General features: G+C 32.7%; 1 protein-coding gene across 2 annotated transcripts; it reads left to right on the forward strand.

The window, feature by feature from the left end:
• The first annotated feature begins 1,147 nt into the window (after positions 1-1,147).
• On the forward strand, positions 1,148-26,326 carry LOC139489501 (probable endochitinase). Of its 2 annotated transcripts, XM_071275982.1 has the most exons (18): positions 1,150-1,224; positions 8,431-8,625; positions 9,115-9,371; positions 10,039-10,163; positions 11,073-11,196; positions 12,007-12,189; positions 12,963-13,082; positions 14,340-14,850; positions 15,855-16,111; positions 16,988-17,112; positions 17,494-17,617; positions 18,136-18,318; positions 20,862-20,981; positions 21,977-22,427; positions 23,680-23,859; positions 24,655-24,825; positions 25,120-25,276; positions 26,213-26,326. In XM_071275982.1, exons 1-17 carry the CDS (start codon positions 1,173-1,175, stop codon positions 25,272-25,274), a joined length of 3,333 nt encoding a protein of 1,110 aa, XP_071132083.1. In that variant the 5' UTR covers positions 1,150-1,172; the 3' UTR covers positions 25,275-25,276; positions 26,213-26,326. The 2 variants fall into 2 exon arrangements, with proteins under 2 accessions (XP_071132084.1, XP_071132083.1); XM_071275983.1 differs by lacking the exon at positions 24,655-24,825 and having other exon boundaries at positions 1,148-1,224.
• The last annotated feature ends 875 nt before the right edge of the window (positions 26,327-27,201 follow it).

The following is a 27,201-nucleotide window of genomic DNA, read 5'->3' on the forward strand; positions in this document are numbered from 1 at the left end:
AAGTCCACAAAAAAGCACCGTTAAAGTCCAAACATTTTGTTTTATTATCAAAAGATCAATTCGCTGGTTTTTTACTCCCAATAGTATATATATCTAATAAAAAGCATGAACCATTGTTCTTTCAAAGTATTTCTTACGAAAGCGTTTTATGGACATAGTAAACATAAAATTTGTAATGAAATATTTTTCAAAGTCGAAATTTTTTACATTCCAGATCTTAAAATTTCGACTTAATCTCGAATTTTTGAATTCCGACTAAGTTAAAATTAAGAATTTTGATTTTTTTTTAAAACTTTTCTCAAACGCAAAATTTCGACTTTTCTCAAACTCAAAATTTCGACTTTACTTTAAACTCCAAATTTTGACCTTATGATGCGTTCACACGTAATTCGCTTTACTGTTTGAACGTCGTTAAGTTTTAATTCGTATCAACAAAAACGCATTTCTATGGCAAATTGGTTAGTGCGAATAAGACAATTCAAATCAATTCGAATCAAAAAGGAAGAGTGTGTGAACACGATTAGCGAATTCGATTGGCATATAATTGGATTATGAAGCTTCAAATAAAGAAACGACACATAGATAACTTTAAAAAAAAAAAAGCTAATGTTATGTAAGTTGGAAGTTGATTGTTTGTTTATTTTGATGAAATCCACAACCCTTTGCAAAAGAGTTGAATATGTTTGTATATATACTCTATTAAAGTTAACACACAAATTTGAAAAAGTTCCTTAGAGGCATAACATAACCATGTATAAACAGCAAAATCCTTAATTATGACGACAAACGGATGTCGAAGTTAACCCAATTCGAACACATTATCAACACTTTATATATTCCTCAGTCTCTATACTTTCTTCTGAGACCAGAATAACGGGTAGTAGATCTAATATCTCTAATTGTCAGATTATATGTTTCCCAGTCTCTATACAGTTTCTTGTGAGACCAGAATTACCGGTTGTAGATCTAATCACCATACATGTTAAACATGATAACAGATATAATATATTTGACATATTAATGTTCCTTTCTCTTTTCTTTGTCGTATTTGTATAACTAACAATCAATTAATATATAATTAACCAGTGTAAACATGTATTACTTATACTTACTTTAATCAATGTTGGACAAGATAAACTTTTTGATAAAAAAGAGGCTATTTTTTTCTTCAGATGGTCACAAAGTGGAATCCTCAATTTTTGGTTTTGACAGTGGCGTTATTTGGTAAGTGAAATTTAATTAGATTTTTTATGTCTTTTAAAGTACATTTTCGCATTAAAGTAATAACACCGTACATGTATATATATAAACGAGTCTAAATTGAAAACTACGTTCAAACCTATGATTGCGTTGGATAAAAACCGCAATTTTTATACGTGTGCATGTAAAACAAATTTCGTTGTAGAAGGGTTTCAAAACAGCACAAACAACATTTTCCAAAAGGCCAAAAAAGTGAAGAAGTATATTTAAACAAAACGCATTTGCCTAACAGGTTGAACAACTGATGTTCTTTAACCCTGCTGACTGCCACTGGCGATTGGCAAATAAAATTGATCACAAGATGTAACTAAATAGATCTTAATACAAACTTAATACTAAACATAAACCAAAAAACTTCTGGCCAAGATGTTATGCTACAAACATAAGGTGTCATATTTTTTTAGTACACCAGATCCGGATTTCGACAATAAATGTCTCTTCATAGGTGAGTGACTTATTTCAAAAAGACGCTTAGTTAACGACTTTAATGCACCCACCTAACACACGGCTGTATTATATATCATTCGAAAGCTGATAATCTGTACTTTCTGATTTGCCCGGTCGTAAAAAAATCGTACGGTGCATTTTCTGTTAAATCAAGGTCAAAGGTCATGAAAAAAAATCCAATTTTTGCGATTATTAAATAAAACGCTATTTTCTAACTCTTGTACCCTAAAATTTTTCAAAAGATCATATGAACTTTATGAAACATGATACATAATTTCCAAATCAAACAAAAAATAAGAAATTCGATGCGCAAAATTTCCCAAAAATTGAAATTTATCACAAATCCAAAAAAAATGATTTTTTTTTTCAAAAAGTAAAATATAGCTTGGGGAATCGATATTTGTATGCAAAAAAATAGATAAATGTATATTTTTTAGGTCAAGGAATATTTGTTTTGTAATTTTAAGATGTTATTATTTATTTTTGTTCATGGAACAGCCTTCTATTGAAGTGTTTGCAGTTGCCCAAAAATCTACCATCTTCAAATAGCGATCATTTTGTTAATTTATGTTAGAATAGCACATCGCTAATTGTGAATATCAGGGAGGAGAATGATATTTCATAATAAAAGAAGGGACATTTAAAGTTAGAACATAAAATATGCGAGGTAATTGAGGTTAAACTGTATTTTACTAAGTCAAACTTTTTTACTTTTTGTAATTATGTTTAAATGCAAACATGACTTTGCTACTAAATCGTAAGCAACATTGAAATAAGTAACCTTTGTTAGAAACACTTGGTTGTCTAGAGCAGAATGTAAACGAACTAAATAAAATGCGGCTGTTTCTTATTTAGTTTAAAATCGTGCTATATTAAATCATATTAAATGTGTTTAGAAGTTTAATCGCTTTAATTAATTGAATAAAAGATGCTTTGAGAAATTTCTACATAAGCTTTTAATATACAAAAGCATGTCATTGTGGATGTAAAACACTATAAGCAGTGTATAATAACAAAATGACAAAGTTAAATACCCTTCTTTACCTTATAAGATCATTTGCTGTTTTAGGAGAGATCGTTTTCATGGTATGCTGTGTTTTGTGGACTGTTGTTCGTCTCTAGCACTTTTAATTTTATTTTGTTCATGGTTTTAATTAACTTTATTTGATTCATGGTTTTAGATGTTGATTGTCCCTTTGGTATTTTTTTTACTTTAAAAACATTAAGTTGCAGTAATGAAAATCGGCCAAAAATCACCTAAAAGAAATGTGAAGAAGATAAACGCAATACGACAAATATCCGCAAAAAATACTAAGTAACTTAATTTTCTCACGGTGATATATATATATATAGAACCAAATCGTTATCATGATACATTTAGCTACACTGATCTATCATTTTAAAACCTTTTACTACTTGAATAGTGACGAAATATACTATAGGGACATCAAACTCATAATTAAAAACGAACTGAGTAAGCCGGGCAACAAACGAACAAGACAAGCAACAGTATACAAAACACAACATATAAAGCTACAGATTGAGTAACACAATCTCCCCAAAACATTTTGAGTGAACTCAGGGGCTCCCAAAGGGAAGGCAGATTATGTTCCACATGTGACAACCGTTTTAGTTTAAACATATTTATTTATAGTGGATTGGGAAACAAGTTTTGCAACTTGAATTAATCTCTTTCCACTTTGCGTGAGCAAGTGCTGCCTTGTAGCGGCATAAGTCTGCTCTTTTTTCGAAATCTACAAATGTGTGTTTAACGTGCAAGAGATATGGCTCTCCATTTACACGGGTCAGCCATTTATCGTCCCCTTCCGACGGACTTTCATTATTTCTTTAAGACCATACTCACAAATGGTGTCTAGTAGAGCCGAAAATTCAGTCCCTGAAATTTTCATCACGGAACGGGAATCGAACCAGGAACCTTTGTGTTAGTAGTTCGATGCACTAACCACTACATCAATGCTCTCTTTAAAGCCGTCATGTGGCTTCTGTATTTCCTAACTCGGTACCAAGCCTTATTCGGTTGGTGTCATTTACGGCAGAGATGACGGCAATTTGGTTACGTCGATGGAACTTATCAGTCGTCATCTGGCGAAACAGATATCTCATAATTGTCAACCAACTCGTAGTGGCTTCCATGAAATTTTCAAAGGGCTGATTTCAACTTTGCATTTGAACTCTGGTTTAGAACCATGTTTGAACAACCATTTTTCTTCAAATGTCCTGTACCAAGTCAGGCATATGACAGTTGGTATCGAATAATATGTTTCTTTGTATGTTGGCGTGTGTTTTTTGTAGCAGTTCAGTGTTTCTGTTATATCGTTGTGTTCCTCTTATAGTTGATGCGTTTCCCCAGTTTTTGCGGCTCAATAAAATCGGTCTCCTCCTTTAGTAGTATAGATATGCAGGCGTTGCTATAATGTTGCCAAGTTAGATGGAAATGAGAAGTTTATAATTTTGTAGTAAGGGGTGGTTTTATGGGTTGTTTTATGCACATTTCTCTTGTAAAACTTTTTCTCAACCAACCCTCATCGATTTCAAGATACGTGATGGAGTAAACTATATCTGCTGAGTGTTTTATTTCCGATTTCAATGGATAATACGAGCCCAACATTGTCACAAATTTTGCACTCTTTGGTGAGATGACATCATCTATATAGTGAAGTTTCAGTCGTCATCAGAAACTCTTGCATGAAATCATCCTTGTATGAAAAATTAACTAGTCATTCAAGCTATTCAGGAAGTCTAGTTGTAACTAGAACCTTTGCGTATAAATGGATATTCAAAATTATTCTTATTTTATGAATTAATACATGTAAACAATGAACAACGCAATTCAAGCAATCAAGAAATCAAGATTTATAATGTGTTTACTAGTTTTTAGAAATTTTTTGAAATTTCAATTTTCATCTATTTATTTTTTATTTATTTTGGTCTAAATTTTCAATTCACATAAAATGAATAAAAAGGTCTTTTCAGTACATCAATATTGATATAAATGAAGCTAAAAATCAAACAGTTAGGAAAGTCAAAATATGTTTATTTCAGACTGGTAGTTACAATGCAGATTGCAATCTCTTAGTTTCACCCCCTTTATTTCCAGCAATAAGATGATTCGCGCACATCTTTTTTACTCTAATTTTTTTCAGATTCTTAAGAATTTGTTTATTACATCTTATATTGACCACATACAATGTTTAAATAGGAAGAAATTCTTAAAAGCAGTGTTTTCGCAGATGGCGGTATTTTGGGCAACTGTATGAGTTATTATGATTTGCTGTTTGATTAGAAGTAAGCATACTTTTAGGAAATTGTATGATGTCAAAAACTTCTTTGATAGTCATTACATGGTATTACTTAGTTTAAAGTGATTATCAGTTGCACCAGAAAGAAAAATTGGGTTTTCACACATTTTGTTAACTTTTACTCGAATTTCAGGAAACATGTGCTCTCTGTCAAAAACACGCTTTAAATTTTAAAAAATGCATTTGAATAATGACTGTTAATCGCTCTGCTAAAAGTTTAAATTGTTTGCATATGTGAATTAGGTATATAAAAGTCATATAATGCAATCAGGCAGAAATCTTAAAAAATATGCACTTATTCGTCCTTGGCCTTTGATCTCGATTTGACGGAAATTGCACCGTACGATTTTTTAACGACCGGGCAAAACAGATAGTACGGAAGCGTATTAGCGCCACACATTTTTTTTTTATTTTTCTTCTTATGTTTGCGTTGTAACGCAAACCTTTGCGTTATAACGCAAACCTTTGCGATATAACGCAAACCTTTGCGTTATATAACGCAAACATTTGCGTTATAACGCAAACCTTTTGCGTTATAACGCAAACCTTTGCGTTATAACGCAAACATCTTTATTTCAGTTATTCATTAAGTTTTGTATATATGTCCGTCTGTCATTCATTTCGGATGTGATTTACTAGTAGATAAAAAAAGAAACATACATACAAGGCCAAATCATTATAATAAATATGCATAGGAATAATGGAATAATTGAAGTGCAATTATACATAAATTAAGACTGATTTGTGCATCAGAAAAGTATATAATTTAACAAGAAAATAGATATAGTTTATAGTCATATTAAAATTGAAAGATCAAAAATAATGTCATACAATTGTGAAACCTCCAAGTCAAATAGACAAAATGATCTTTCTGCTTTAAAATGAATTATTAATAAGGAAACATTTTTTTTAAAACTCAGAATATGATCAAGATTCTTTGATAGAAAGTCATTGAATTTTCATTTCAATATAATGAAGTATTTTTAAGATGCTTGGGTAGCAATTTGAATAGAGAGAACATAATTTTATTAATAAAACATCTTCATTCTATACATTTATTGCCAAAGGGTAGCTTGTTTGAATGTAACCTACTTTACACAGTTCTCAAACGAGAGCTTATTTTGGAAATATATTTATATTCGGTTATAGCTATATTAGGAGGGTTGATTTTTTTTCTTAGGTATAACCTCAATTTACTCAATTTTCTTTGTAATATATATACTAGTAGTAACTTGGATATCGTTTTTGGGGACCTTTATAGTTTGTTGTTTAGTGTGAGCCAATGCTCCGTGTTGAAGACCGTAATTCGGCCTATGATGGTTTACTTTTACGAATAGTGACTTAGATTGAGAGTTTTCTTATTGGCACTAATACCACATATTCTTATATTATTCTGCTCATTATTAGTCATTGATATGATCTAATTATTCTAGCAGTTTACTTTGCAATTACTACAAAGGTGATCAATTTTATTATATCCAGCCTCCTCCATTAAAAACTACTGTTTCCTTTGAATCTTAAATAAGAAATAAGATAAAACAAATGTTTGCGTTATAACGCAAAGGTCTGCGTTATATCGCAAATGTTTGCGTTATAACGCAAAGGTTTGCGTTATATCGCAAATGTTTGCGTTAAACGCAAAGGTTTGCGTTATAACGCAAAGGTTTGCGTTATATCGCAAAGGTTTGCGTTACAACGCAAAGGTTTGCGTTATATCGCAAAGGTTTGCGTTATAACGCAAAGGTTTGCGTTATAACTCAAACATAGGAAGAAAAATAAAAAAAAAAATGTGTGGCGCTAATACGCTTCCGTAGATAGTACATATGTGTAGCTTTAAAATGATATATAATTTAGCCGTGTGTTAGGTAGGTGCTTTAAAAATTTAATTTTATGGTTAAAGTCACTCGCCTATCAGTGATGTAAGGGATCGAAACGGTATTTGGAAGGCCATATAAAATGTACCCTCATTTTTAGATATACTATTGAATTTTAAAAGTCAATAGAGGATGAACGGATCATATAAACCGGAGGGAGAATATGATACAAGCCCAAACGAAAAATATAAACGAGTCTAAATTGAAAACTACGTTCAAACCTATGATTGCGTTGGATAAAAACCGCAATTTATATATATATACGAGTCTTAATTGAAAACAACGTTCAAACATATGATTGCGTTGGATAAAAACCGCAACTTTCATACGTGTGCATGTAAAACAAATTTCTTGGTAGAGGGGTCTAAGTACAGCACAAACAACATTTTCCAAAAGACAAAAAAAGTTAAAAAGTAAATATCAACATAACGCATTTGACTAACAGGTCGAACACCTGATGTTCTTAAACACTGCTGACTGCAATTGGCGATTTTCCAAATAAATTGATCATGAGATGTAACATGGATCCTAATTATTGATTTAACAAACAGAAAAAACAGAAAACAATAAAGTTGAGTAGTAGATGGTATACCGCACACATGGGGTGAACAAAATTATTGGGCGTGTCAAGGGGTACTATTTTTTAAAACTAGTTACCATAAGGATGGTTTGGGCCACATCTGATTTTATTTTGCCAGTAGTTTAATTTTTTTCAAAGTGATGAGAAGAGCTTATAAAAAAAAGAAGATGTGGTATGATTGCCAATGAAACAACTATCCACAAAAGACCAAAATGACACAAACATTAACAACTATGGGTCATCGTACGGCCTTCAACAATGAGCAAAGCCCACACCGCATAGTCAGCTATAGAAGGCCCCGATAAGACAATGTAAAACAATTCAAACGAGAAAACTAGATGAGCTAAAAAAACAAAACTGACAAAAAGCAATGAACAAAAGGCAAAAGTGTCGGACAAAAAGCAAAATAATCGGACAAAAAGCAAAACGGACAAAAAGCAACGGACAAAAAGCAAAAGTTTCGGACAAAAAGCAAAAGTTTCGGACAAAAAGCAAAATAATCGGACAAAAGGCAAAACGGACAAAAAGCAACGGACAAAAAGCAAAAGTTTCGGACAAAAAGCAAAATTATCGGACAAAAAGCAAAAGCGTACAAAAAGCGAATTGCAGACAAAAAGCACCATATCCGGATTTCGACAATAAATTTTTAGTGATGTTAGGGATCGAAACGGTATTTTGGAGGCCATATAATCTACATTAATAATTAAGGATAGACTCGTTAATTTTAAAGAGTCGAAATAGGATGAACGGATGATATAAACCCGAAATAAAATAAAATACAAGCCCAAACGAAATTAAAAAAAAACATATATAGTTATTGTTCAATTACAAAAATATGTTCATTTTCAAAGTTTTAATTCAAACCATTCTTCTCTTTAATGATTTCTATTGTGTTTTATCTGATCTATTTAGAAAAAAAGAGCGTTTATTAATATTCTGTTTTTGACAGCCTCTGTTGCTCACGGATATAAAAGAGTATGTTACCATACAAACTGGGCCCAGTATAGAACAGCACCATACAAGTTCTTCCCAGCCGACATCGATCCTTCCCTGTGCACACATATTATCTATTCCTTCGGGAAAGTAGTCGGAAATACCATACAACCTTATGAATGGAATGATGAATCTACGGATTGGTCGATTGGTAAGTCTACATATTAAACATATTTATATATATTTTCTGCTGTTTTTTTTCTATGGTCGGGTTGTTGTCTCTTTGGCACATTCCCCATTTCCATTCTCAATTTTAGTTTATTGTAATATTTCATAGTGAATATAATTTATTCACTGTAGTGATTTCCATTTGTAAAATTGCGTTAATGCACAAACGCACGTGGAGTTTGAATTGTCAGAAACAAATTGCGTTTGAAAATCATTAGAAAATGAATGAGATTAAAACTAAAACCTACTAGAGAGGTACATGTAAATGATTCAATTAATAAGGTTGTAGTTAAATAAACAAAGAAGGGAACATGATCTAGCCGAGTTAACTTTAAAGTAAATGTGTGCAAGTGTAACGATATTGCGAGTAAATTAAATTAAATGTACCGAGAATAAATTAGACCTATCTCTTTTCGTTTGTTTAGCAAATGAATATCAAAATCCAAAATATTAACAATTTCATTACCATCAGGTAAATATGAAGAGACCGCCAACCTGAAGATGAAGAATCCTGACTTGAAGGTATTACTAGCCATTGGAGGATGGACTCATGGCTCGGCACCGTTTACAGCCCTAGTAGACAAAACTCAAAATATGGAAACATTTGCGGCTTATGCCATTGAATACCTGAGGAATATAAACTTTGATGGCCTTGACCTTGATTGGGAGTACCCAGCAAACAGAGGAAGTCCACCCGAAGATAAACAAAGATTTACTGATCTATGTCGTGTAAGAATAACGATGTACATACTTCAGTTTTCTCGTTTGAATTGTTTTACATTGTCATTTCGGGGCATTTTATAGCTGATTATGCGGTATGGGCTTTGCTCATTGTTGATGGCCGTACGGTGACCTATATTTGTTAATTTCTGTGTCATTTTGGTCTCTTGTGGGGAGTTGTCTCATTGGCAATCATACCACATCTTCTTTTTTTATATTTGTTCTAATTTTGACATGAGAGTGGGGATAAGTTATGACAAAATTCAAGCAAAGAAGTTTTCTTTTTATAATTGATTTTTTAAAAGACATAAAAATTGTAGCTATATTTGATAATAGTTTACTCGAAATATTCCGGGATAATAGTTAGAAAACAAGAAATAGATTATTTAAATTTGGCAAATTGGAAACAAAAGGTTTCTCATTAATCTTGTATAGTCACTATCATAAACGTGCCTTCAAATAAAAGAGAGACGAAAGATGCCAAAGGGACATTCAAACTCATAATTCTAAAATAAACTGACATCACCATCGCTACAAAAGAAAAAGACAAACAAACAAACAGTACAAAAAGCACAGCATAAAAAACTATATACAAAGACAGAATGTCTTGAATAATTATTAACGTGTAATTACTACCGTATACATACATTTGTTGCATATCCTATTTTTTGTTCAGATTTTGAGAAGAGCCTTTGAAGACGAAGCCAATCAGTCTGGCCGTAGTCGTTTGCTGTTGACAGCTGCAGTAGCCGCCGGTGAAGAAACAGTTAATTCAGCTTATGACATTGCTGCTATATCTCAGTAAGTATTACCATAAGTAGAAGGTATGTCAAATCCTGAAAGTAAAAAAAAGAGGATTTGTTTCTATCGTTTTAAAGTAAATTTCATTTCGTTGATAACGTTTGATATGATCTGGACACCTGTTGAAGTCAATATGATGTCATAACAGATATATTCGGCTGACAATTGCTATTTCACACTTCTGAACAAAATAAATTTGAACCAAATTATTTTCTAAGGTTTTATCCAAATAGATATGGCATTGCTAGGCGCATTTAAAAACATAAAATAACATTTTATACATTACTTGAGTCCGACTCGCTTTTTATCATTTGCCATTATCAGAAACGCTTAAATCTAAACATTTAATTGTATAAAGGGTGTATATTAATAATACCAATGTGTGTTAAATCGCTTTTTATTTGTTCATATTTAAATAATATGACAAGATGGCAAAATAATCCTAATCTTATAGATTATCGTTAATCATCTTTACGAGATTGATTTCTTGCTTGAGCCGGTACGGCGAAAGTGAAAAAAGCAATCAAGTTGAGATGACCAATGCTAATCTGTTTATATCTTTTTTACCTATGACGACGTTGTTAATTTCACTGTCACTTTATTGTGCTGATAATATCGAAAAGGAAATTATTAGTCAGTATGGACAATTCGTAGAATATCGATAAATGCAGTTATTGAACTAGATGAAAGTAGTTTGAAGTCCTTATGCATATATGTGAATAATGATATGTGATGAAATATTGTCTTATGGACATCTAAATAATGCTATTTGGTACAGAAATATACAAAATAAATATGTTCGCTCTTCAAGGGACCAAAAAAAAACTAGCATTATTACACCTTCTACTTTGTTGTTCGTTTAAATTATATATACTTTTGTACCCGACTAAAACGCTTTCATTTGAACAGGGAACTTGACTTCATCAACTTGATGGCGTATGATTTACATGGAAGCTGGGAAATTTTTCTTGGACATAACAGTCCACTGTATGCACGAAGTGACGAGTCAACAGAACAAAAGACACTGAATCAGGTACGAATATTATTATAGCTGTTTATCAGAAAAATCCTCAAACAAAATAGATTAAATATCGACATGTATGTTTCAAGTCAAACAACCTTCTACTGCAGATTTAAAATGTGTAGTTGGTATGAATACTTTATCAAGAACATCAAGGTATTTTTGTTTCATTGAAAAGTGCCTGTGTTTGACACACAAGACAATATAACCAAGTAAACTGTGACAGTCTTTTGAAGCCTTTTGCCCGTCTGGCATACAAAACGTTTAGCCTGTTATCTTTGGTGATTTTTTTAACACTGCATATTGGTTTGTCTTTATCTTTTGGCAAAGACAATACTATCATGCGACTTGAAATCCACATCTGTAATTTATACTTTTTCTTCTTCTGAAGAGCTTTCTTTTTTTAGTCCATCGTATCATGCAGTCATACAACCTGTAGTTACTGTATTACGTATTGTGATGAGACTCAAAGGTTCCATCTCGTTCTAGACACTTTTTTTTTCTTTCTTTTTTTTACCAAGTTGGAATCCTTACGAACTTGACATCAAGGTTTATGTTTTAAATTTATGTTTTTAGTTTTTATTTTATAACCCCCCTTTCTAAAATAATAATACATTCTCAATCAGACGTTTGCTATTTCAACATACATTCACTATGCTTCCAAGAAGAAGTTTCACGTTATACGTACATGCGCTGAACGCAATCCGAGATCGGCTTTCATTACAGCATCTCAACTATTTTTTACGATTTTAAATTTGTGATATACTATATATATATATATACAATTTTTAAAATTTCATTTTAATTACCAAATCTTTTAAGGATTATGCCATAAACCTTTGGCTGAATGGTGGAACCCCAAAGGAGAAATTAATTCTTGGTTTGGGGTTATATGGAAGGTCGTTTAAGATGGGTTCGTCTTCACATGCTTTAGGAAGTCCAGCATCCGGAGGCGGTGCAGCAGGCAGATATACCGGAGAGGCGGGATTTCTGTCATTTTATGAGGTAAGTTCAATAATGAATAAGGGTACGCCACAAGCAATATAAATAAAGCCGGAAAAGGACAGGACCCGTTAAGGCAGTAGAATTAAAAGTGAAAAAGTAAGCAATACATGTATCTTTTTGAAAGCGTAAAACTATTATTTTGTTGTACAATATAGTCATGACGCCATGTTTACTTTTCCTTTTCGGCGATTATTGACCCCATTAATTTTCAAGCTGTGCAAACTTTTTAACCACGTAAGCATAAAAATAGCCACAACTAATTCGGTGACTCAAGATAGATTTTATATCAATGAAACGGATATTTCAGTACCAATGTCATGAAATCTCATGGAACATGTACAGGATTTCAAAAAATGGAAATAAAAAGTCAAAGTGTCTGAACTATTTTACGATGTTAACATGTATTATATATACGTCTGTAATTCTGTTTCTTCATATCTATAAAATATTAAAGTTACATATAGGATTTCTTGATGTTCATGTGCAGTTACTCATTCTTTAGTTGCTAGTAATTACAAAATTTCATAAAATTCAATGAGAGTACCCATCTTTTGTTACCACGAAACATATTACCAGAAAAGACACTTGTTAAGTAATTATTTAGTAAAAGAGGTACTGATAACGTTTATATTTTTTTATTCGCACGTTTATGCCGAATCACTTGGGAGAAGAAATGTCTGGCGTACTAAATTGTAAACCTGGTATCTTTGATGATTTTTTTTATCTTAAGGTGTAACGTATAATTTACAATAATTTCTTTTTAACAAAATAAGGTTTGCCATAATCTTGCAAACGGATGGAGTAGAGAATGGAATGACGAACAGCAAGTACCATACGCCTACAAGGGTGACCAGTGGGTGGGATATGACGATCTACAGAGTATAACAGTCAAGGTAGGCTTAGTGTAATAGGTAATCTATCATATAAGTTTCATGTAAAATTCACGTGTGAAATTTTTGTCCCTGTGCAAGCGAGGAATCCAATTTAACTCCCAATTCCGATCGGACGTGGTTATTTATACATTTGACAGAGAGATAAACGATCGCCCACTATGGACGAGTTGTACATTTGACAATAAGAAATAGGATTGGGGAAAATGTCATTATGTTTAAGAGAAATCTGAATTTACCTTATAAAAGAAATTTAATAGTCCCCCTTTATCTCTATCTCTAGATCGATATAATTGACTTTAAATATAACTCAACGATTAATTGAGGAAGTAAAATACACAATTATTGATTTGAAAATTTATACGTTCAATCCAAAAACTAAATTTCATCGAGTTTGACTATCTATATTTTGACGTTCATATATATATAGGATTATTATGAAACATAGTAAAAAGTAAAACTTATGTGTGACGATTCCAGGACTTATACAGCAGATTAATCAATTTATTGAGGAAAGGTGACCACAACTGTTATATTATGTCCTACTTTTGGCATGGAGCATGCATTGTAACTTACTAAACAGTACATACTATATCTATCGCTGTTATTGCATAGTCTTGAGTTGTAGGAATGCCAGTAAAAGAGGATTTGAATTTGTATGTATATTTTATTCTTTAAATTGCATTTATAATATTATATAAACGACCTAGCTAGCTTGATGTGTTTTAGCTATTCATTTTGCCATTCGATTAGTTTTTTCGTTTTGTATTTCCTCGGAGTTCAGTAGTAATGTGGTTTTGACATGTGATTAAAATACACAATTATTGTTTTGAAAAATACGTTCAATCCAAAAACTGAATTTCATCGAGTTTGACTATCTATATTGTGACGTTCATATATATATAGGATTATTATGAAACATAGTAAAACTTATTTGTGAGGATTCCAGGACTTATACAGCAGATTAATCCGTTTTTTTCCGTTTTGAACTTTCCGTTTTGAACTTTCCGTTTGAGCTTTCCTCAGAGTTATTATTGTGATTTTCATTTTCTCTGGGGGTAGTTGCCAGTTGTTGGTTTTGATAGTACCAATTAAACATATTCCATAAATAAAGAGTCTTAATAGAGAAGATAAAACGTTACAATTCAATTACCACTACACTAACACCCTTACCGTACAGTCAGTGATATCTCTTCTGATTTGAAGAATTGAAATGTGAAACAGTAAATATGATTTCCTTTTTCGATTATATAATTACAGGCAGAATATGTAAAACATAAAGAACTTGGAGGTTCTATGGTATGGGCAATGGATTTAGATGATTTTACCAACTCATGCGGATTCGGCATTAATCCCCTTATGTCTAAACTCAAGGAACTTCTACCTACTGATTCTGTAGTTCCAACAGGAAATCCTCAAACCCAAGCACCATCCTCGTCTAAACCAACTGAGATACCTTCTACTGCTAAACCAACTGATACACCTTCTACTGCTAAACCATCGGATGCACCTTCTACTGCTAAACCAACTGACACAGTATCTACCAATCAGCCAACACAGTCACCAAACACTGTTGGACCAGATGTTAACGGTTATAAACGAGTATGTTACCATACAAACTGGGCACAGTATAGAACAGCACCATACAAGTTCTTCCCAGCCGATATAGATCCTTCCCTGTGCACACATATTATCTATTCTTTTGGAAAAGTCGTGGGAAATACCATACAACCTTATGAATGGAATGACGAATCTACAGACTGGTCGGTTGGTGAGTTATGTATTTTGCACGCATTTTACGAAAATAACGTATGTAATGCATGAAAAGCGTAATTTTGAATTGGATTAAATATGTTTGTTAGTTAAGCGTGGCTAAGATGTCAGAATATGGCTATTTTATAAGTTTTCTTGTCATATAGATCTTTACGTGTTTAGGACAGACACCTTCTTGGCTTTCTTCTTGGTTTGAAATTTCAAGTGAAGGCAAATAAAGAAAAGCGCATTGGACAATGTTGGACGCATAAAATGAATAAAATGTTATTTTCATAAAAAAAAAACCCACCACAGTTATTGTTTTCGGCAGTAGGAATGCAAGTTTATTGTCAATATTTGTGTGAAATCTTGAAAACATAAGAAAATTAAAAAAAAATTGTTTTGGAGACTTATTTCAAGAGCTTTTTACTGATTTGTATCCTTTGTAGAATTTGCTTGATAAGAAAACACAACTTTGCATTTAATGACACGATTAATTTATTTCTTCTATTTACTGGATATATTAGTTGATAGTTGTTAATTAATGGAAGCTATTTGACTTCCAAAATTCTATTGGTTGGTAGGCTTGCATTTGTAGGATTAGTTCATTGATATTGATTCAACAACTCATTTCTTTAAATCATAAAATCAAAAACCGAATAGGTGACTTTATCTAAGATGTAGCTGTGGTTCCCATTGACCGATTGCAGGATACTGAACATATGATGATGGGAGTTTTATACGACCTTGACTGGCAACATATAACCTTAGTTTGTTCAACTGTGTATGTACTCTGAAATTCCTTGAAAATTTGAGTAACCTGGATTGAAGGTGTCATATTTGGACTGAAAAGATATGTTTACTTGTAAGGGACTAATATTAAAGTGATCTTGTAAAAGGTCGTCATAGAAAGAGTAGTGTTAATGGAATCAATTTTCAACAACAGCATAGGGTGGAATACATATTAAGTTCAGTAAATCGATATCAAAAATGTAAAATATTAAACAATTAAATTATCATCAGGTAAATATGAAGAGACCGCCAACCTGAAGATGAAAAATCCTGACTTGAAGATATTACTAGCCATTGGAGGATGGACTCATGGCTCGGCACCGTTTACAGCCCTAGTAGACAATACTCAAGATATGGAAACATTTGCGGCTAATGCCATTGCATACCTGAGGCATATTAACTTTGATGGCCTTGACCTTGATTGGGAGTACCCAGCAAACAGAGGAAGTCCTCCTGAGGATAAACAAAGATTTACACAGCTTTGCAAGGTAAAATTTCTACCTTTATTTGAAAAAAAGGATTTATCTAGAATTGGTATGAACTGGTTGTATACTGGTTACATGCTCGACCCGAATGCAGATATCTTAGATTTATCTCTGGATAGGTCAAACAGCTTTTAAAGCTTTACAATAGACCACTTTCGAGTTCATCCGTCACCGGCAAAAACTCGTCAATTATGCACACCTTTATGACGTCATTTACCAGATAGAGGGGCTCGCCTGTATCCCTGCACTATTTACGTTCACCAAGCGTCTTAGTGATCGTCTTTGTACAGGATAAACTAGAAATAATGGTTGCTCTGTAGGTACTTACTGACAATTCCCTAATGACAGCAGTGTTGATTGTCAATTTTGAGAATTCAATTTGCCGAATAATTCGTACAATATAGAATTATAGTTTTCCAACCACTCGCTCAACATTGGAAGGGAAGTGATGACGCCCCTAAACGCACAAATGACGGTGATAAAATCGCGTATAATTGACGAGTTTTTTCCGGTGACGGATGAACTCGAAAGTGGTCTCACACGTAACCTAACTGGTGCGCATATGTTATTTAAGATTAGACATTTAGACTGTTAAACTGTAATAATTAGTCCACTGTAAGAGGTGGTATGATTTATTACAGAATTTTACGCAGAACTTAAAATCAAACGCAACCTTCTTGTTTAGTTTATAATCATATCATTTTATCTTCTGGATTGCTGCTGGTAGTCAAAATTATTTGAAGAAAAGAAAAGGGGATCACAGTTTGTACGTAAATAAAATGTGCTTTGTAGGCTGTTGAATTTATTTGTTGAATTTGAACTTCGTGTAGTAGTGACCTATTTGATCTTTTACGAAAAAACATAACAATAAAATTTCAGATTTTGAGAAGTGCCTTTGAAGATGAGGGGAAAAGAATCGGTAGACCTCGATTACTTCTTACAGCTGCAGTTGCTGCTGGCGACGGAACAATTGAAACTGCTTATGAAATTGGCTCTATTTCAAAGTAAGTTTTCTACCCTTGAAAAATAACTTAAATGCTGTTCTTCATTTTTTTCAATTACCTGTAGTATCTTCAAACAGGAAATTTATTCATTCAGTAAATTTAAGAAGTAATTTAATTTCAATGTACGAGTTTTCTTAAAAAGATGACGTTCGCAATGAATACACTTCTTTGTTACGCTTTATTTCTCAGTTTGTTTTTAAGAAGTTACAATTGGTAGAGCACTGTAGCTAGTGCAATATGGTGATATTCTATATTATTCAGATGATCTAGAACAGGTTTTGTATTCGCAAAATATGTGTAAATAAACTCATCATAGATACCAGGAATAAATGTTGTATATCCGCCAGGGACACTTATTTTTGTTTTTAAATTTGTTTTTAGAGAACTTGACTTTATCAACCTTATGGCATATGATTTGCATGGAAGTTGGGAAAATTTCCTTGGACATAACAGTCCATTATATGCAAGGAACGACGAATCAACCGAACAGAAAAAGTTAAATCAAGTGAGTTTATCAACTTTTCTCAGAAACATATACAAGATAGAGGGTTTATTCTATTAAACCTGGTTCAACTGTCTGTAATAGGTAAGGACTATGACAACCAATCACATTTGTCTGCAATGGTCGTTTTGAATAGATTTTTCTTGAAGATAAAAACATGTTTTTCTGTCTTATTGATATTTGTCTTGTTGCTTCAACTAGCATATCCGTAGTATTTATCTTTTGTATTTTTAGTGGTTGTTTAACTAAAATAACATTGAAAGAATAAAGAAAGCATGCATTAGAAAAGAAAATTAAAGTCACATCTACGGTGAATACATTTGTTAATATTTTCGACAAATACAATCAATACGATACGATATACGTTCATGGACTCTAAAAACAATCCATTGTCTTAGAGAACTGAGTGATTGCATACAGTTCGTTTGTGTTAATATATTTGATCTATATGAATTTTCAATAATCATCACTTAAAAGAAAAAGATATAAGAACATGTCATGAAACAATTGAAATATTTAAGGATTATGCTGTTAATCTTTGGCTTAATGGTGGAACTCCAAAGGAGAAATTAATTCTTGGTTTGGGATTGTATGGGAGATCGTTTAAGATGGGTTCGTCTTCACATGCTTTAGGAAGTCCAGCATCTGGAGGTGGTGCAGCAGGAAGGTATACAGGAGAGGCGGGATTTCTGTCTTTTTACGAGGTAAGTGATAAAGAGTACTGATTAAAAGAGGCACTATGAAATACGAAAAAAATTAAATGTAAAATAATTTATCAGCACTTGTTATACCTCACGCAACGAAGTTGCGGATGGTCCGGGATGAGGGTATAATGGTGTTTTTTTCGAAATTATGGTTCATTTTTTTTTCTCTAGGAGTTACGCCCATTTGAACTTATTTGCCTCAATATACTACTGCAACAGTTTGTCATCAAAAATCCTCTGAAACCTTACAACAAAATTTCATGATACCTTTTAGATATTAAGGACATACTATGTAGATGTGCATATCGACTGGAAATTATGAGTCAATTTTCGTTTCTTAAGAGTTATTTTATATGTCCAGAGACAACGTGGGGAGTGGGGTACGCGAGTGCGCCCCTACGGTTCTTTAATTTATTAAGTAACTCTAACTATTGGTAAGATTCCCGTGGGTGTCATTTGCCTGATCGCCTAATATGTTAATGTACTATCATGACTTTTTTTGTTTCCAATAGATAATAAATAAATTCATAAGAAGAAAAACATATTAAAATGTAATCAAGGTTATCGTTCCAATTTTGGAGTGTGTTATTCTAAACAACGTTTTGCTCTTCTGATAACTCATCAGAAGAACCTCTTATTTTACAACATTTAAATGGAATGTGACTTTGGTTTTGTATCCTTTTTTTCCTGTATTTTTTTATGGAAATCTTTGTATGTTCTTGTTTTTGGTTTATGACCACTAGTATTTGGTTTCGAGCAACGTTAAAGTAGCTAAAATTTCGTTATACGATGGAACAAACTAACGTTGATGTCCTGTATTATGTTGTAATTGTCATTGCATATATCTATATCTACTTGCTTATCCTTCTTTAACGCATAATGCTACACCACAATTTCTAATGTGAGTGCTAGAGAGTAATGAGGAGTTTATCTGTTTTTTTGTGCTTTTCCATTTTTGTATCTGCAACGGCTCCTGAAATGCATGAGTTTAGCCGTATTTGGCACAACTTTTTGGAATTTTGAATCTTCAATGCTCTTCAACTTTGTACTTGTTTGGCTTTATAAATATTTTGATATGAGCGTCACTGATGAGTTATGTAAACGAAACGCGCGTCTGGCGTACTAAATTATAATCCTGGTACCTTTGATTACTATTTACACCACTGGGTCGATGCCACTGCTGGTGGACGTTTCGTCCCCGAGGGTATCACCAGTCCAGTAGTCAACATTTCGGTGTTGCCATGAACATGATGAATATCAATAATGTGGTCATTTTTATAAATTTCCTGTTAACAAAACTTTGAATTTTTACAAAAACTAAGGAATTTCTTACCCCAGGCATAGATTTATACCTTATCCGTATTTGGCACAACTTTTTGGAGTTTTGAATCTTCAATGCTTTTAAAATTTGTACTTGTTTGACTTTATAAATATTTTGATATGAGCGTCACTGATGAGTTATGTAAACGAAACGCGCGTCTGGCGTACTAAATTATAATTCTGGTACCTTTGATAACTATTTAGTGAAAGTTTTAACAAATTTTGTTTCTATTTTATTTTTCTATTTGAATGATGTTTTGTGGTCGTATGGACATTAACATCGCTACATCTACACACTATTCCCCTGTTTTTATTTTTTTATATGGTCTAAATAGTTATCAAAGGTACAAGGATTATAATTTAATACGCCAGACGCGCGTTTCGTCTACATAAGACTATCAGTGACATTCATATCAAAATAGTTAAAAAGCCAAACAAATACAAAATTGAAGAGCATTGTGGACCCAACATTCCAAAAAAATGTGCAAAATACGGCTGTGACAAGAAAATCCTTAGTTTTCGAAAAAAAAATAAGGTTTTGTAAAAGGAAATTTATATAAATGACCATATCATTGATAGTCATGTCAGCACCAAAGTGCCGACTACTGGGCTGGTGATACCCTCGTGAACGAAACGTCCACCAGCAGCATCGACCGAAGCTTCATAGGGATGTTTCTTACCAAAGCATTAAACTTGTCAATGCTGTTTTTAGGAGGAAATATCAAAAACTACACTTAAAAACTCTATTATTTTTATATCAATTAGTTGAAATATTTTTATGGTCTTTTGCTTTGCATTTTTGTCCTTTATTGGTTTTTAAACTCTTCATTATTTAATAAGTGCTGAATTTATAAATACATTGCCCTCAAACATCACTGAAGAAACATATTTTGTCGAAAACTGTATCTGGTGCAGAAAACATTGAAGCCGTAAATGTAATATATACCGTTGGGTCTATACCTCTACTGTTGGACCTCGGTTTAAATTCCAGATTATGTTATAGTTTGCATAGTATTGTTGGGTTTTTTAATCAATAAATGAGTTTAGCGTTGATTCCGTCTCCTAAAATAAGTATTTAATTTATCTTTGATATAATTATGTTGGTTATTGCAGCAACATTTCTAAATTGATTTAACTATCTCTTTCACATTTTTGATGTTCTGAAATTCCATATTCTTGCAAAAACAATAGTAACTTCTAAAGAATATTCATTATATTATTAGGTTTGTGAAAATCTAGCAAATGGCTGGACCAGGGTATGGAACGACGAACAGAAAGTACCATATGCCCATAAAGGTGACCAGTGGGTTGGTTATGACGATCTGGAGAGTATTCAGATAAAGGTAAATAATATACTTTATTTTATACAGTTGCAATTGAATCTCAATGACAACTTTTAAAGACCAGTTTAACAAGTAAATACAGATGGCTATATGTTCTAACATAACTACCATGATATGCTATAAATATTTAAGTTAAATGGATCATTCCTCTCTAAGGTAATATTCTTTATAAAGCACAAAAATGTCGACATTCACCTCAAAGCTTACCAAACTTTTAAACAGACTTGTTAAAAAGGTATATATTTACTTTACTGTTGTCAGGTCATTAAAGATTGCATATTTTGGCTATAATATTGCTTCACGTTTAAGGTCTTTGCATATGAAATAAACACATTTATTTTTAAACCAGTTATGTTTTTCTCATATATTTTATGATGGTATAATACTATACCCCTAACGGGACGGATTGTACTTCATATTATATGATGAAGACAGGATTGTACTTCATATTATATTATGAAGACATAATCTTTCAATCTGTTTATTTGAAGTCTGGAGCTGGTATGTCAGAAACAGCTAGTAGTTCTTTGTTAATTAATGTATCATTTTCATTTTGTTTAGTTTCTTTTGTTACCTATTCTGACTTCGGACTCGGACCTTTTTTAACTAAGTTTTACTGTGCGTATTGTTATGCTTTTGTTTTTTCTACATTGGCCAGAGTATAGAGAGGGGGTTGAGATCTCAAAAAACATGTTTTCATAGGTATACATCTTTCGGACGATATTTCATAAAAACATTTTGTCCGTAGAAAAAGTGAAAAAGTGTCCCACGGACAATATTTGATCCTACAAATACAATTCCAGCCCAATCTTCATTAATTGAATGGTTAAAGTGAATCTGTGGCATTGTGTGACGTTTCTCTAAATTTTTCATTTGAAAGATATTTAAGTTCCCCATGGCACAACATGGATTTTAGAAGAAGAGGAAGGGGTTATAATGTTAGATTTGCTTACAGTTTGTATAGGTTTTTGTTTACATTTTCTGTTTTGATATAGGCAGAGTATATTCGACAAAACGGCCTTGGCGGATCGATGGTATGGGCTATTGATTTAGATGATTTTACAAATTCATGTGGTCTTGGAATTAATCCACTAATGTCTAAACTAAAAGACATGTTGCCAGATAGTATCGATCAACCAACTAAGACCACATCCACTGTTAAACCAACTCAAGCACCAACTGCCCAGCCAACTCCAGCATCAACCACTGTGCAGCCAACTAAAGCACCAACCACTGCCCAACCAACACAGGCACCAACAACTGCCCAGCCAACTCAGGCGCCAACCACTGCTCAGCCAACTCAAGCACCAACAACTTCCCAGCCAACTCAGGCGGCAACCACTGCTCAGCCAACTCAAGCACCAACAACTGCCCAGCCAACTCAGGCACCTACCACTGCACAGCCAACTCAAGCACCAACCACTGAAAGTCCAGGAGGGTGTGGAGGTAAATAATACTTAAAACAATAAGGATAAAAATATCGCCGTTTCTAATTCCTCATTCTGAATTTTCTTAAAGATACTTTAATTTTATTTGTTGAAATATTCTTTATAATTATAACACGTTTCTTTCTATAAACATATTAGCAGTTACGAATATTTGAGGCATTGATTAAGTATGTTATTGTGTGAATTGCCACTAGCATTAAAATGAAATAATGATTTCATATATTGATTTGATTAATACTCAATTCCATTTTCGATTATAATCAATATCGAGAAGATAAAAAATGAAAATACTGTTATTTTTGCAGATACTTTATTTCGCGTTTAGCTACTTCGATTTCCATTCCGCGGCGATTTAATTTCGCGATTATATAATTAACTTGATGTAGTTAAATAAGGAAATATCCAAGTTTTACTTAATTGCGACGATTTAAATTCGCGTTATTTTTCTACTCTCGAAAGTCGCGAAATTAGTTAGTTTACAGTAATATAAACGGTTCCTTTTTATTTCTGCACCAGGTTCGATTTTAGACAATCAGTGACTCTTTAAAGATGCTCGAGACTTATATGTTTGAAAAACCAAAACTTATTAAAAGGTTGTAGAGCTATAAACCATAAAGGACAAAATAAAGTCCAAAGCACTTTTCTAGGTTTAGCTTCATTGGTAGACTTGCTACAATTCCCTTTCTATTATTTTTCCCTTACTAATTTATATGTTTACTGATAAGTGCTAGCCTACTGATTGCCCTCCTGCAGATGTCAGTATAATTGTAATCTCCTAGTTATAGCAGTAAAACTATTAAAGGGGCAAAATTGAAAAAAAAGAAGAAAAAACATAATTAGGAAGGGACATGTAGCAAGTCTACTTCATTGGTTGGGAACACTCGAATATTTGAATGCCTAGGGTTTATAAGATCTGGAACAGTTGAAACGCGAAATGAATGACAGTGACCTTAAAATAATGGCCAAATTAATCTATGACTGAGTAAGATGAAACATTAGTTACTTAGAAATTTATAAAGGAACAATTTAAAATATGTTTGTTATAAATCATATCAGTCCCGAAGTACTGATTACTGAGATGATGACACCGTTTGGGACTGAGTCCACTCGCATCGATATCTACCAATAGTTATCAAAGTTACCAGGATTATAATTTAGTACGCCAGACGGGCATTTCGTCTACACAAGACTCTTCAGTGACGCTCATTTGTGGATAAAAAAAATTCTCATGTGAACGTATTAATTTGTAGCTCCAGTTAAATGTGCAAATGGAAAGTTTTACGCGGATGCATGCGATCCTAAAGTATATTATCAATGTGGTCATGGGATTGCTCACAAATACAGATGTGGTACTGGAACTGTATGGGACTCGAGCAAAAACATTTGTAACTGGGACTATATTGTAAACCCAACAACCCCAGATCCTTGTGGTAAGTTAGTAAGAAACTTGATTGAATAGTTGACTACGGTTTCAAGGTCAGTGTGTCCATATAGCAAATAAAAAAAAAATTATTTAAATGAAAAGCGCATAACGGCATATTAGTATACTCCTTTCAGTGTTTGGGTTTACACAATATATGAAAGGGTTATATCAAGGAATGTAGACCCTTCGTAGGATGTCTGAATGTATTTTGTGTAGGGTTCTGGTATACAAAACGATAATTATTTACTCAAATCTGATTGTTTAGGAGGAAGGATTAAGATAGGATGACTCGTAAACATTTCGAATAGGTTCAAACAAATTCTATTATGAATACATTTATTATCAAAAAAAGAAAATTATCAAAGAAACTAGACTTACATTTTCTTTGGCAAAATGCGCTCTTCGTCCACACTCGTTATCGGTTAGACACATTTGGCAGGGCAACTGAAACCTTCAACAATTAAAGCATTGGTCTTCAAAGTTTATTAAATTAGGTAAATTGTAAAGATAAAAGGTTCCAATTATGAGTACATCTTTAATATCACATTGATAACGTAATAATATGAATAAACAGTTGCTATGGTCCGTTATGCTTATACTTGTATTGACCAAAAGCTTTCTATACACAACTTTAATCGTCCAATTCGTGGTGGTGTATAGACAAGTCATATATAGTTAAAATGTCAACTTAAGTTCGTGTATAAAATACAGATGTGCACCATTAACCATAACGCTGGTACTGACACAAAACACATCTGTAATTTTGAGTTTTCTCACCTGACACTACCTTTTAACATTGTAGCTCCGAAGGATTGTGTTGAAGGTCATATGTATGGAGATAGTTGTGATGATCAGAGTTATTACATATGTTTTGGAGGGAAACCGTCGAAACATACGTGTGCTGATGGTACTCTGTGGGATAGCAGTATCGATAAATGTAATAGGGAAAACGACGTTGGTGCTAAACGATGCGGTAATTACCATTATATATGTTTCCTGTAACGCATAGCGCAGGCATTTATATACATTGTACTTGCTCTCGTACAACTACAGTTCCTCGCTTACAGGGGTCTGACAGCGCTCTGTTGTACTTGATATAATCAGTATGAGTTTTACTCATAGTTGTGAACTTCTTTTTCTCTGGTGAAGAGTTTTCTGACTGGCAATCATAACGCATACTCTTATTTTCATATATAATAAAAAAAAAACGATGGGATCAGGCTTAAGTTTTGTTTTAAACTTCAGCACACTTTCTTTTCTTTTTTAGCACCTGTGAACTGTGAGAGTGGTGAATTTTATGGTGATAATTGTGATGATAAAGTCTACTATTCGTGTTGGAATGGAGATGCATATAGACATGTTTGTGCTCATGGAACTGAATGGGATGCTTCCATTAAAAACTGTAACTGGGTCAAGAGATGAAGGTAAAGAGTAAAATACCAAAAATACCAAACTCCGAGAAAAATTCAAAAAGGAAAGTTCCTAATCAAATGGCAAAATCAAAAGCTCAAAAAACACATCAACCGAACTGATAACAACTGACTTGCTACAGGCGTATTGATGTTTCTTTAACATTTGAATAAGCTGAACCCCCTTTCGTCTATACTATTGAGGGTTCACTCAACGTAACAGGAAGAGGGGAAATAAGAAGATTCCGAAAAATAGGCAAATTCTTTAACAATGACTGTGTTTCCCTTTTTAAATGAACTATGTGTTAGATCTAAAGGAAAAATAACATGAGCAAGACGAAATGTGCCACACGTGTAGCAGGATCTGCTTAATCCTTTATTTGTTAATGTTGTTCATTTTTAAGTTTTATGTTGTAGTTGTTGATGTCTGTGAAATTTTGGTCTCTTGTGGACAGTTGTCTCATTGGCAATCATACCACATCTTCTTTTTTTATATTTTGTAGACTATCATTAATCTTTTCGTCGTTCATTTCCGTTTTTGTTTGCCATGTCTTTGATTTGACTCATGCGTTTAGAATAGTCCCTTTTTACATCATTACTCATAGCTATATTTAAATCCAACGAATGCAGTTGATAACATTGTTTGTTATAATATAACAGCCAAGATGTCCACCTGCATTTTCGTTCTAGATATTACAACTGAACGGGAAACAAAACAACAACCAATCATCTAAATTAAAACATGAAAATAATTTCTTTTATAAATAATTTCATGGGAAAACAGGGTTGTATATATTATTTTAGTGGAGTAGAAATTTATCTAAATATTATTCTGATACAATAATTCACAAAATAATTATAACTGCTTTACAAGAATCGTATATAAAAAGAAACAGATCATCGCAATATACTTATTTGTAAAGACTGCTGATACAAAATTATTTTTTTCAGGATGGGATAAAAAGAAAACACAGCAGTACATATAACAAAGACGGTTTCTTTTGAATATCTACTAATGTATAAAATCATATTATTGCCTGTAAATAAAATACTTTAGACATTCTATCGAAGTGTATAACAAGCAATCATAGTGGATACTCTTACTATGCAGACAGCTATTTAAAAAAAAAACTTTTTTCTGGTATTACAAAAATACACATATTTTCGTCTTGCAAAAGGTTCCAACGGATTGGAAAATCAATTAACACAAATTAAGTAACATAATTCGAATGAAGTAGATTTTCCTACTGCCCTTCAAAATGTCCTTCATTCGAGAATAAAGTGAAAACTTTATCACATTTGTGTCACTAAAGCAATTCCTTTTCAGAGCATGCTTTATTGAAATAAGCACTAATTTTGAAAAGCTAAACTCGCGTTTCTATTTTTTTCTATTTTATCTGTCAAAAAAATAGAATCGTTAAATAAAATTTAGAATGAAAAATTGGGAATCTTTCAAAGAAACAACAATTCGACAAAAGAACAGCCAAAGGCTACCAATGGGTTTTCAACACAGCGATAAAATTCCCAGACACACACAAAAAAACCTACGATTATGGTTGATTGTACGTTGATATTGTCCAACTGAAAACTATCGATAACGTGTTTTTGATATTCTAAATTTACATGAAATCTCCATTATGTATTGTTAGTTTGAGAAGATGATACTCTGCCTCTACAATTTTAAATGATCCAAATCGTTCTTCATGGGACTGAAATTATAACTAATGTTGTATGCTCCTTTGAATCACACCAACAATAGATGTCTTTTGAAGAATAATAGGATCGATCAAATCAAAATTTGTTTCATATTTAAATAATGGAGTAATATTTCAAACAAACAAGATATTTTTTCTAAATCGTGATATGGTTAAATTATTATTATTGGCAAATGAAAATAGAAAAACGCAGAAGATACCAAAAGGGATTGTCTGTTGAAGAAA

The sequence above is a fragment of the Mytilus edulis genome, chromosome 9 (genome assembly GCF_963676685.1).
Source record: "Mytilus edulis chromosome 9, xbMytEdul2.2, whole genome shotgun sequence".
NCBI lineage: Eukaryota > Metazoa > Mollusca > Bivalvia > Mytilida > Mytilidae > Mytilus > Mytilus edulis.